The 13,258-nt window shown below is 49.0% G+C and overlaps 1 protein-coding gene across 5 annotated transcripts in view; it reads left to right on the top strand.

Annotated features, from left to right (window-relative positions):
* KIF13B (kinesin family member 13B) overlaps positions 1–7,496 on the top strand; it is a 123,279-nt gene extending 115,783 nt beyond the window's left edge. For all 5 annotated transcript variants that reach the window (XM_050314749.1, XM_050314750.1, XM_050314752.1 and 2 more), the window contains 3 exons: positions 2,164–2,226; positions 3,508–4,525; positions 6,700–7,496. In XM_050314749.1, the coding sequence (XP_050170706.1) occupies positions 2,164–2,226; positions 3,508–4,525; positions 6,700–6,995 (1,377 nt within the window). In that variant the 3' untranslated portion in view covers positions 6,996–7,496. The remainder of the gene's footprint in view (positions 1–2,163; positions 2,227–3,507; positions 4,526–6,699) is intronic.
* Positions 7,497–13,258: the final 5,762 nt, after the last annotated feature.

A 13,258-nucleotide genomic window follows, 5' to 3' on the forward strand; every position in this document is an offset into this window, starting at 1 on the left:
GAATTCGAGGGCCTTGGCTCCTCATTGGGGTTAGACCAAAGGTTTAAAGTGTTTTGTCAGTGCCTGCCCAGGGATTAGCCCTAAAGCCTTGTGACTGTGGATATTTTTGACATTAAAAGGTGATATTTAATAACACTCCCAAGATGGACCAACCCATGGCTCAAAGGTGGTGGAAGAGGGGAGAATAAGTGCTCTGCCAAAAACTCTGCTCCCCTTAACGCCCTGATAAGCCTCTCTTAAACCAAAATTTGCAAGATTTTCTCATAGGGAAGTTAATGCCTCTCCTCTCCGGTCTTCATTCAAGTGAAGGACTTGGCTCTTACAATAATCAAGTTGTTCCTGTGTGTCTGAGTTACTACTTAGGATGAGTCTGAGCACCTGCACCCTTCTTTGCTCTAAACTATCTCTGGGCTTGGTCACAGGTCGGCCCCACAGTGGTTTTCAGGTCAATTCTTTTGTCTTAGAAGATTAACACCTCATTCCAAAAGAAGGTGAAGTTCTGGAGAACGAGGTATGTGAACACCCCTGGGTCATGAGCCCCAAAAGTGTGTTTATTTGATGATTCAAGAAGTCACCATCTGCTTCTTGGAGCCCCAGGTCCTGTCCCGGTGAGGAGGACCTCAAAATGCTCATACCATGTGCACCCAAAATCGAGCCAGTTTTTTCTGAATCCAATTTTGGTGGTGAACTTTCATTTAGCAGGTTTAATGACAGGTAAACTCCTTCCCTCCTTTCTTTTATTGAAATGAAGCTTTTATGCCTTAAAAAAAAAAAAAAAAAAATTGGTTGGATCCATTGTGACCCTGAGAGGGTTTTGTCCACCTTTTGTCTTTTTATCTTTTGCCATGTTTTATTTTAATGCCTGGCAATCTCTGTATAAATAATAGCTGGGGTTTTTTATCCCACGTTTATTTCTCTTGGGGATAAGATTAGTCAGGTTCCTGCTTTAGTGCACTTAAAGGGATGCCAGATTCCTTACCCTTCAGCTGGAAGGTTTTGGTTCTTTAAACAGATCGTTGAATTCTGGAAATCACTTGTCTGGGAGATGGCACTGCCTGTGTATTTGTGGAGAAGGAGTTCTTGAGTCACCTGGAGAGAAGAGAGTAAAAGCAAACTGCTCCCAGATTGTTTAATATGTGTCCCTTAAAGAGCTCTGTCCCTGAAAGTGAACCTGCACTTGCAGGATGTTATTTAACAGTGCTAGAGAGATGTTTCTGCCTCTTTCTTCTTCCTCCTTTTCTTCATGCTTCCCTTTCCCAAGGTTCTCTCTCCATTGCACTGGTGTCCCTTTCCCTCCTGTGTCATGACAGCCCAAGTTGGCAGCCTCAGGTTTGCAGTCAAGTGTCCCATTGTGCTGTTCTAGTCTTAGCAGGGTGATTATTTCAGATCTTGAACATGAAAACCTGAATGTGGAGCAAGTGAGAGACATTCCTTGTCAGTGCCTTCATATCAAAGCCTGTGCTGTGAAAGACAAAGATGCTGTTCCAGTGTTTGATGGACTGAAGCTGAGGACGTCACTGCCAGACCAGGGTCACCTCAGCTCCCTCTGTCATCTGGTTGCTCAGGGATCTGCCTTTGAGCAGCTGCATGAAAGAAAACTTTGTCCACTGTGAATTTGTCCTTGTAGGTGTTTGTGTGTTGCAGTTCAGGGATGCTTTGGTGAAGGATTTTACCTTTTCAGAGTGTGTCACCAGAATGCAATAAAATAGTTGTAGAATCATGGAATGGTTTGGGTTGGAAGGGACCTTAAAGATCATCTAATTCCAACCCCCTACCATGGGCAGGGACACCTTCCAGTAGCCCAGGTTGCTCCAAGCCCCGTCCAGCCTGGCCTTGGACACTTCCAGGGATGGGGCAGCCACAGCTGCCCTCTGCCAGGGCCTTCCCACCCTCAGGGGGAACAATTTCATCCCAATATCTCATCTAAATCTCTTTTAGCTTAAAACTGTTCCCTCTACCCGTGTAAAAATTCCCTCTCCCTCTTTTTGTATGAACTCCCTTTTCAATACTGAAAGTCTGGTTTAGTGCTCCATCATCTCATGAAAAAGGTTTGCTTATGTTTCCAAAATTTCAAATACATACAATACAAAGCTTTAGTGTTCACCACTTTGCCAATACTGAATCCTTTAATTTGAATGATTCTCTTTGTTTTCCTTCCCACAGGCTGTGCCACGAATTATGGTTCAGTCAGCCAGTGTGGATGCCAGTGCTGCCAGGATAAGACAGGTAAGCACATCCCAGGATGTGGTGAGGGAATTTGTGCATTCACCTGTCAGAGGTGGCAAAAGCAACTCCTGCATCAGCTGCTTCAAACCTGTTGCCCTTCTGCTGTTGCCTCATGGTGAGACAGTGAAATGCAGCCAGTGTTGCTGTATTTTCTTAGGTCCTGTTAAAAATCTCCCCTTCTGTTCTTGGTTACACTTTTATATTTGAAAGAATTAGCAGTTAACTTACTAAAATTTAGCTGCTTTGCTGCTTTAAAGGCTAACTTTCTAGGCACTCTGACAGTGTCCATAAACAGAATGTTTTTGTTATTCTGAGTCCACGTGGACACCACCCTGGCCATAGAAAAGCTAAAAATGTCTTTAATCTGCAGGAATATTTTCTAAAAAACCCCTTTCTGTATTACATTTCACTTAACAATAGCAATCCTTTGGTTCTGAAATTCCTGTAATCCAATCAAATCCCTCTTTCTCCAAACGCCACTTACGCTTCCTGTGGAAAAGGCACTTGAGAATAAGAGGAAAATCCTGTAGTTTGGGACACTTCACCACTATAAAAATCACAATATTTTGAATAATAAACAATAATGTCCACCTGAGACAGGATGTGTCCAAATCTGCCATCCTCCAATCTCTCTTTTAGCCCCCCTTCGGTCTCCTCCCTTCCTCCCTCCCTCCCAAAGAGATTTAGAGACATCCTAATCTTTTAGAGTACACGTGCTGGCAAAAGATATTGATCCATCAGATTTAGTAAACTTTACAGCCAAGAAATACATCACTGAAATGGGCTGTTAATCTCGTGAGGGGCAGTTAATTTCATCCTCTGGAAGTGCGTGGTGCCGGCAGCACTGAGGTGGGAATGGCGTTTGGAAACAGGGACGTAAATGACAGTTTAGGTGGGGAGAGGTGATTTATCAATCCGGAGAATTAAGCCAAATAACTGTGAGAGACTTATAGATCATGGCTGGTTCCCATTCCATATAAATCCTGCTGTTCAAACAGCAAATGACCATTCCTGTAATATAAATAATTTCTCAGTAAATATTGGGGGGGGCGTATTTCTTGGGGTTTGACACTTTCGGTATTGATGGAAGGAATGGAGCTGACAACCCTCCCAGGTTTGCAGAGCTGACTTGGGATCAGCTTCCATCTTCTGCAGGTTGCAGCTGCACGGGAATTTAGACAAGCTGAAGGCCTTGGGACTTCCCAGAGGTCTTGTATGTGTGCTTTTAGCCCTGATATCTTGGATAGCAGAGCCCCACCTTCTCTGTGCTCTTTGTTTCAGATGAACCAAGAGGAAGTAGGGAAACAGCCATTCCAAACCACGGTGCAGACGTCTGAGGTGGACAGGAGCCCGGAAAAGACACCCAAAGTGCCTTTGCAGCAGCCCACGGGAGATTCCCAAGCACAGGACTCCCAGGAGGGGCCTCCAAGCCCTCTGAGTGAAGCCTCCAGTGGGTACTTCTCCCACAGTGTCTCCACAGCCACCCTCTCGGAGGCCCTCGCAGCGGGAAGTGACGCTGGGGCTCAGCCAGGGGGTCAAAGCCCTGCAGGGAGTGACTTCCCGGCTCCCGCGGCGGCCCAGGTCTCCTCTGACATTCCAGGGCACTCAGACAACGCTTCCGAGAGCTGTCTTGGCACAAAGAGGGAGAGCCCACCCACCTGCAGCCTTCAAAGTGCTCACCCAAGACCCAGAGACGGCCCTGAGGTGAATGGAAATGATTTGAAATCAAAATCCTGCACGTCTCCTGGGACTCCGGGCGAGCAGGGTCACGATGCCTCTGCAGCCACCGATGCAAAACCCTTTCTCTCTACCTCCACTCCCAAGAAGGAGTCGATATCCAAACAGTCAGTGGAGTCAGCAGGACAAGCTAGGAAAAAAGAAGTGGCTTCTGGGGCTGCAGAACTGGGGTTTCCCAAGCCACAGGTTCATCCCGACCCGTTGTCCCAGCCTGGCACTGCAGCCTCCCCCTTCAAAATCCAGAAGGTCAAGACATCGGAGCTGAAGTCCTTCACAAGCATGTTGGGATCAGACTCCACGTGTTCCCTCCGCACAGAAGAGCAGCAAGGGGGAGGAAGGAGCACGTCCACTGCCCGTGGACTGAACCACAACGGATCAGAGGCGGAAGAGGAAAAGCTGGAGGTGATTTCCGACTCCGAAGACGCCAGTGAAATTCCCGAGTGGCTGAAGGAGGGAGAATATGTCACAGTTGGCACCAACAAGACGGGCATTGTCAGATATGTTGGGCCCACAGACTTCCAGGAGGGAATGTGGGTTGGTGTCGAACTGGAGTTGCCTTCAGGTAAATTGTTTTTCTGGAGCAGGTGGGAAGCAGCCGGTGTGTCCGTGCTGGAATGCTCATCCCAAGGCTGCTTTTTTTGGATGGGTGGGGCTTCATTACCCATTGCTGGAGGGAATTTTGAGAAGGGAAATATAAAAGGTCTTCCCTGCTGTAACCTTCTTCCAAACCACCCCTCACTTCCAACCTCCTCATCGTCCCTTCTGACCCAAACCATTCCATGATTCACTACCCTCACTGTCCCTTTTCAGTCGTTTCTGTGGCTTCTTGCAGTGGAAGTAGGAACCAGGATTGCTTTTCCATGCACTTTGGGAAGTAACAGCTGCAGGAGACAGGCTTTGTGTCCATGGAATTCCCTTCTGGGCATCTGCTCTGGGGACGAAGGTGTCCCAAGCACTGCAGGAGTTGAGGGATTTAACTGAGCAAAGGGACTTTTAGGCTAAATGAGTTGCAAAGTCTCTTAATAGTTATTAAAAGATAATGAGACTCTTAATAAGCTATTTTAAAATAAGCCGTGAAATTGCAAAAGACTATTTCTGTGTGTGTGTATATATATATTTTGATAAATATAAATAAATATACATATATACACACACACCCACACGTGGGAAAACCAGTGGGAAGTAATCATACACTGCCTCCCAGATCATACAGGTAATTTAAGGTTTCTTTCACCTTCTCATTTATCATCCCTGTCCGACTCTTACCTGTGCAACTGTGGAATTTTCAGAATTTAGGCTGTAATATATGATTTTTGGAAACCAGGGTGCAGTTCCTGGGGAGGCTGTTCCTGTTTCTATGTGCTGTTGTGGAAAAACAGTGTCTCCAGCACGAGAGCAAAGGAAGATGGTGGCTGGGATTTGATTTCTGCTGGAGCCCCAGGCTTCCCAACCCCTTTCCTCTGCAGCTTCCTGTCTGCTTTCCTGGGACTTGTTTTTCTCCAGGAGCAGGCAGGATTTGGGGAAGGCAGTGGAAAATCCAAGATGACAGGCAGCAGCTACACCTGCCTTTGGTAGTGAGAGAGTTTGGGTGGCCCAGGGCACGTAAAGCTCCTTATTTCAATCCTTTTAACCAGGGTGCAGCATTCCCGGTCTGCAGCATTCCCAGTCTGCAGTGCAGCTCTGTTTGGTGAATCAGCACATCCCAGGGTGCCCAAGGCTGCACGTTTCCCTGGGATGGGAGCTGTGCACCCAGATAAACACCCTGTCCAGGATCCAGAGCTCCCAGGAAAGGAGCAGTTATCTTCCCTGTGCACGGTGTGCTCATCAAAGCTAAACTGGGCCGTGTGTTTCCAGCTGCTTTCAGGAAACCCTCTGGAGTTTGCCATCCTGGAAAGCAAACTGGAGCTCTGATCCCTTTGAAAGCTCTAGTCCTGTTTCTCAGTCCTGAATTTGTACATTATTTAAATATATATATATATATATTTACAGATTTATTTCAATTTTGGAAGGTCACCTTCCCTCCCTTTCAGGCTGCTCCAGCCCACTGTGCTAATTCCATTTGCACATCCCAGTAAACATCAGCTTCCATGGAAGAGTCGTGAGATTTTTGGCCTGTTGAGAGCTCAACTGCTGATGTTACTGGATTTTTGTTTCCCCCCCTTGTGTTTCCACGAGGATTAAGACCCTGATTTCTTGGAGCTTAAATGGCTTCTGGCACATCTGGAGCTTCACTTGGGGAATATGGTCACAAATCCGGTCTCTTTGTCACACTGCAGACTGGGAGAGAAGTCCAAGTGCTGGCCACAAGAGGGTACATCCAACGTGGTGATGGTGGTATAGAAAGAAGGAAACACCCCTAAAAGAAATGGAGTGACTTTATGTCATTTAAAGAGCTGTTGGATTTTTTCCCATTCTCCGTCCTGGGGCGTATTTTCAGGGAGGAGCTGTTTTCCCTCCGAGCAGTTTCTCCTTGCCTCCTTCTCCCAGTTAGCACCATTTACACAGAATAAACCCCATTTTGTAGGAAAAAATCCTTCCCTGTGAGGGTGGTGACGGGTTGGGATGGAATTCTCAGAGAAGCTGTGGCTACCCCATCCCTGGGAGTGTCCAAGGCCAGGCTGGACGGGGCTTGGAGCAACCCGGGCTAGTGGAAGGTGTCGGGGTTGGAACGAGATGATGTTTTTAGGTCCCTTCCAAGCCAAACCGTTCCACAATTCTCTGGCTCTCTTGCCACAGGGAAGAATGACGGCTCCATTGGAGGGAAGCAGTACTTCAAGTGCAACCCAGGGTACGGATTGCTGGTGAAACCAGGCCGAGTCAGAAGGGCCACGGGCCCGACGCGCCGGCGGAGCACCGGGGTGAGGCTGCAGGGAGGAGCCGCCGCCGAGAACAGGCGGAGCGGCAACTTCTCCGGCTCGGCCTCCAACCTGGCCTCCCTCACAGCCCTGGCCAAGGCAGAGGGAGGATCCACCACCCTGCGGCTGGAGAAGAGCCAGAAGAATGCGGAGAACAGGAAATCCTGGGCAAACTGAGGCAACCCAGCCCAGTGGGGCACGGCCGGCGGGGCCGGCGGCTCCGGGAAGAGAAACCGACCCATCGGAACTCCCAGAGGGTGGCAAACACTAATGAAGGGTTTCTTCTCTCTGCTTTGGGTGATTGACACGATATAATTCCTTGCCTTGTCGTGGTGCTGGATCTCCATCCTTCGTTTCCTGTTACAAATCGTGGCGCTCCGGTGGGAGGGGTGGCCGACAGCGGCCGGTGGCGGTGGGTGGGTGTGACCTCCTTCTCTTCCAGCTTCCAGAGGTAAATCCTTCAGATCACGGCGTGGCTTCCCAGCAGCTACAAAATACTCCCCTCGGTGTACAGGGCGATTCTAAAAAGCCTCCCCAAAACAACGCTTCTTTTCCAGTTCCGTGAGAGCTGCGTCTGTGTGGCGGAATCCACGGGGAAGGGGCGAAGGTGGGATGATTCCAGACAGGCAGGGAAGTGAACAGGGAAATAAAGAACCCCTAAACCCCCTTCATTTTAAAGCAACAGCCTGTGGGTTTTGTGAGTGGAACCAGTGCCTGTGTGGGTTACTGTCCAGCTGTCCCGCTCTCCTGTGGAAGTCAGCACAGTCTTTCCACCTGGTTTGGTGGGAATGGGAGAAGGCCCATGACGTGCTCTGTAATATTTTTGATCCATTTAATGTGCACTCGCACCATGACAGGATCCCCTCTCACTTTTCCCAGAGTGGCAGGACCGTCCCCTTGGTTCTTCCCAGTGGGCCAAGAGGATTTTTACAGAGATATCAATAGCACTCAAGTGCTTCCATGTTCCCACCCAACCTTTGGAGACCCTTGGAATTTTACCAGTTAAGCAAAGCAGGGGGTCTCTGTCCTCATAACAGGATTAATCCAGTCTATTTATTTTTTATTTATTCTTTTAAAACACGAAATGTTTGCGCTTTACAATCATCCGCAGGGGAGGCTCTCCCAGCACCATCCCGAGCGCCGATCCAAAGAGGAGGTGCCTCCGTCGCCAGCTCATCCCCAAAACCCCAGCTCCCTCTTTGAAGTGGGAACTTTTGGGCTGGCTTTTATAAAACTTGATTTTATTTGTGGTGACTGTGGCTGGTTTTTAACTGCCTGTGGGCACAGGTGACGTGTGTGTCCGTAGGTGTGCCCATACGTGTGCACGGATCGCTCGTTTTCTAACAAATCATGGAAAAGCCACAGATTTTTCTGTTCTGAGCTGTTTGTGTCTTGTTTAGTCATCCTGGGGGGACTGGACAGCTTGAGCAATAGATGTTTTAGCTACGTGGGGACTATTTAGGACGTTAAATCAATGATTAAACTTTAATATCAATCCAACCGCTGCCTGTGGGTATCCAAGTGCCTTAAACCATCTGGTTCCGAGGTCCAAGGGAAAGCTACATTGTCATCAGAGGAGATAGGGATGCTCAGAGAAGGAGCTAATTATGCTGATTTACTGTAATTAATATCATTTATGCAGAAGGAATAAAATTAAAATAGAAACTAATCTGTAGCCGAAATAAGCGGGCTGGGTTCCGACGCAGCCTGCATAGGACTTCCAGGGATTCGTGTATCCTTCCAGCTTGGTGTAACTACTTTTCAGTGTTTCCTAAATTTTCCTCAAGAAATCTTAATATAAAATGTACAGAGCAGCTTTGAAAGATATTTTTAGTGTACAGTTTCCCCCTCCTTTTCCTTTGCACGAAGCTCCTGTGCATCCAAGCCCGCGACGGGAGGAATTTGGGAGTGAAGAATTCAGATGCTCAAATCCCGGGTTTTAACATTAAAACCGGTTTTATAGACGCAACCCTGGGGTCTGATGAGTCTTGCTGGCGAGAGACCACCCTCTAGTGAATTCAATGCCTCTTAAACACTGCCTGGTCAGTTCTCTGAACTCCCCCCTGACCATGTTTCTGATGCACTTTTTGTTCCGAGGGGCTGCAGGAAGCAGCTGATGTGAAACAGCCTCTCCCCCCTGTAGCTGTGTGGTTTTAGTCTCAGCATTTCAGTTACTGGATTTTTAGGGGTGTCTTTAAAACCCCTCCATGTTTGCCTGGTGGCCCCTCTGGGGGAGGTATGAAGGGAAGAACCTGCCCAAGTCCTTTTGAAGCCTCTCCTCTTGCCCCTCCGTCTGTGAAAGCAGGAGTTCCGTGGGACCCATGGAAAGGTGTCCGGGTTGCAGGAGGGAAGGGCTCGAGCAAAGGCAGCTGGGTTAATATTCCACTGGGTTTGCTGCCCACTATAAATTCCTCTGACCTGTTTGTGCCCCAGCTCTGACTGTGTGAGGACGTATTTTGGTGTTTGCACGTCTGGGGCAGATGGTTGGAGGCTGCACCCGACTGATCCAGGCTGGATTTCCTTCCTCCTGCCCTCTATCATGTTACAGAACCATGGAGAGGGGTATGAAGGATGATTTAACAGAACCATCCTTGCTGCCTCCTCTGGGATAGCTTGTCCTGGAAGCAAAAGTCTTCATTAGGGCTGAGATGTTTCCAGGCATCGGTGGGTGATGAGCACGAGTGGCTCTGCCACCAGAGCCCTCGATGCCTTCAAGGAGGGAGGGTCTTACTCAGAACTCTCTTGGGTTTCACCACCTTCTTGGACTTCTGAAACTAAACCTCTCCTCAGATTTCACCCTAAAATTGCCCCGATGCAGCACCAGAAAGCATCAAATTCAGCTGCAAGGATGTTCCCAGAGGACTTCCCTGACCCCCTCCTGCTCCCCCACAGCTTTCCTGGGCACGTGAGGTTTCTCCTAAAGATGTTTTCCAAGATTTTGGCACAGTGAGTGCCCGTTCCTCTGTTTAAAGCCATCTGTTACTCTGCACCAGCTAAGCCAACTAACCAGAATCACAGTTAAAAACCATCCTGAAGGTAATAATTCATATTTTTTATTGATAGCATTAGAAGATCTCTACTCTCAGCCTAAAGGAGGAGGTGCTCTTAACTGGAACCGCCCAGCACTGAGGCTGCTGTGTGAATAGCTATGCATATTTTCCAAGATTTTCATGCACTTTATACAGGGAAGGAGAATATTTAATGCAGGAAAGTGTAATTTGTCGTGAGTGTCTCATCCCTGGTGTCTCCTCGGGGTTTCAATCTTGGCTGTGTCCCTGAACTGTGGGGTCTTGGATTCTGGTGTGGAAAATTGTTGGTGGGTTGGAAGGGGGCGTCCTGTCCTCCCCATGTGGGTCCCCTCCTCCCCATGGGATGTGGGGTGTCGGAGAGGAGGCCTCTCGGAAGGACTTGTAGGGTTTTTTTTCCAAACCAAGGTTGTTCCTGTGTTATGTTCAGCTCTTGAGGTGTTTTGATCTCCGTGTCCAAAATCCTGCCTTTTTGCTCCAAGGGCCTTGGCTCTCTGGTGGCTGATGATGTGGTTTAGTTGAGGAAAACAGATGGAAGTGGATTCTGTGTGGAAACGCCGCCCGAGTCCTTAAGCAGAGTTTTGTCCATGGTTGAGGTGGAAGCTCCTGGGAGGTGGGATATTCAACCCCCCTGTGCTCTCCTACAAACCAAGAAGCCCCTCGTTCCCACCCACAGTGGTGAATCCCTGTAGGAACAGAGCCTGGGTGTTGCACATCCCAGTTGGTGCCATCTCGGAGCGGCCGGAGCCGTGCCCGTGTCGGTGCCCGCGTTGTCCCCTCCGCTGGCACCACCAGTTCTTTGCACAAGACGTTGTTTCCCAGTGCCTTATCCCTGGAGCAGCAGCCAGAGGGGAGGGGCCGGGTGGCCTCCCAGCCTTGGGCTGCCTGGATTTTAGGGAAGGACGGTGGCGATAAGGAACGGTGCAGGCTGGTCACGCTACACCACGCCCCGAGCTGGGGTCATGAATAAGTGTCTTGTTCCTCCATCTCCTCTGTTTTTCTGCCCTCTCCACCCTGCCCCTAACCCAGGGACCACTGGGGTTCCCTGCAGCCCCCACCCATGCCCCTTGTCCCCCCAGGGGAGTCGATCCCGGCTCGTGTGTCCGTGTTGGGGGTCTGTACATACCAAGGAGTCACTGACACCCAGGGGGGAGAGGGAGGGGCTCTGTGTACTTTAAATGAGCTGAAATCCAAAGAGACTTTGTAATGAGCTGTAAAGTTTTTAATTGTTATCTGTACAAAACTAAATGACTGTAATATTGTATTATACACGTGCGATGCCGCCTGCAGGACCTGAATAAACGTCTTCTCTAGAGCTGGGAAGTCTGTGCTTTGTCAGGCCAGTTTGTGTCACCAAAGTGTTTAGGATCAGGGATGGTTTCGGTAGGAAAAGTCCTCCAGGATGGAGTTCAGCCATTCCCAGGCTGAGCCACGTCCCCAGGTGCCACATCCACAGGGATTTTAAATCCCTCCAGGGATGGGGACTCCACCCCTGCCCTGGGCAGCTGTGCCAGGGCTGGACAGCCCTTTCCATGAAGGAATTTTTTTCCTCATATCCATGGCAAGGTGGGAGTCTGGGGACAGCTGCAGGGGGAGGTGGTCAGTGCTTCAGGGAACTGCCACAACCAACCCTGTGAGCCAAAAAGGTGACAAGTCCCCCGCTCAGTGCTCTGGAGCACTGAGATGACCTTAACACCCCTCCCTGGGGCACGTTATTCCCTCTCTCCTGGGCACCGTTTTTCTCATTGGAAACACCTGGCAGGGTTTGACTGTGATTTTTTTTTTTTTGGGGGGGGGGGGTGGTGGTTTTATTTTATCTTGGCTCTTTTTTTTTTTAAGCAACAAACCCCGTGTTGATCCCACCATCCCCACTGGAAGTTGGCGAGCAAAGAGTATTTTTATCGGTGTTGTCTTGCAATCAGCACACGAAAACGCAGCTTTTTTTGGGTTTTTTTTGTCCCCTTTAAAGCCACTTCCCTTTAATGTTTTACCTTCTGAAATTAAAAAAAAAAAAAAAGAAAGAAAAAAACCCCACACTTTCTTGGCTTAAACACAGGAGCTGTTTGAAGTGGCATCACTTTGTTCAAACCCCGCTCTTCCCGGAAGGTGGTTGTAACACCTTCCCTGCGCTGCCACGTTCTGTTCTTCAGCCAAAGCTGGTTTGAAAAGGCACCGATCAAAACAAGCAGGAAAATAATAAATAAATAAATAAAAAAAACCCCACAACTCATAAAGAGCACCTTTTTCCCCATTTTCCTTCAAATTAATGCCACTGCCATCAACCTTGTTTGCCTTCAGCAGCCCCTGGGTGTCACCTGAGGGAAGGAGGAGCCTGGTGAGGAGCTGTCCTGCCATGAGCTGGGCAGATTTCACAAGGGGTTTGGCTCACCTTTGGACACCAAACTCTGATGAATTATTGTTTTTTTCCAACTCTTTGCCCTGATCAACCAGTTCCTCGTGGGGAAAAAAAAGGCACAAAATGGGCTGGAAAGGAGCTTTTTGCAAAGCACAGGCCTCCAGGGTGGGTTTGTTCATCTTATTTTTATTTTTAGTGGATGTCCAAATGGACCTTTTCTGAATTCCCAGAAGAGGGAGGGCTCATCCCTCATCCTCAACCCGTGGCAGCAATGGGAACTGCTCTCCCTCTCCCTGGGAAGGGGGCTCCACATGCACCCAGCCATGCTGGGACAGGTTCTGTCACCACCCCTACTGTCCAAATCCTTCCACATTCCCCTTCTCCCAGGAAAATGAGCTGGGAGACCCAGCCCTGGTGGGAAAAAGCTCCATCATAACAGCCAAGTTGTTCCAAACAATGATAAAAATGGCTTAAAACTCAACATTTCTGGGGGCTTTGATTCCAGATCTTGAGCCAGCACTGATTTACAGCAGGGCAGCAGGGCCAGGCAAGTGATTACAGCTCCATGCTTCCCATCCCTGGAAGTGTTTGCTCCATCCCTGGAAGTGTCCAAGGCCAGGTGGGACTGGGCTTGGAACGAGCTGGTTTAGTGGGAGGTGTCCCTGCCCATGGCAGGGGGGTGGAACTGGATGAGCTTTAAGGTCCTTTCCAAGCCAAACCATTCCATGATTCCATGATCCCCATCCTGGTCCCTTCAGAAACTTCCCCTCAGCAAACACAGGAGGTCTGGCAGCTGATGATGGGGGTGGGAGCTTCAGACCCCCGAGACACTGAGCCCAACCAGGCCAGGACAAAACAGCAACCAGAGCCCCCTCCTGCCTTTGGCTTCTCAAAATTACACCTGCACTCAATAACTCAACGTATTTTTGGTTTTATTACCAAAACCTGCTCTCTCCAGACCTTCAGCAGCTCCTGGAGCAAACAAGTCAGTATTTTGTCCACTCACTAAGTTCTGATGTCACATTTTAGGTCTCACTTGCACCCAGTCTCGGCTCCCA

This window comes from Myiozetetes cayanensis, unplaced genomic scaffold (genome assembly GCF_022539395.1).
Source record: "Myiozetetes cayanensis isolate MyiCay16 unplaced genomic scaffold, myiCay2020 scf2-11, whole genome shotgun sequence".
Taxonomy (NCBI): Eukaryota; Metazoa; Chordata; class Aves; order Passeriformes; family Tyrannidae; genus Myiozetetes; species Myiozetetes cayanensis.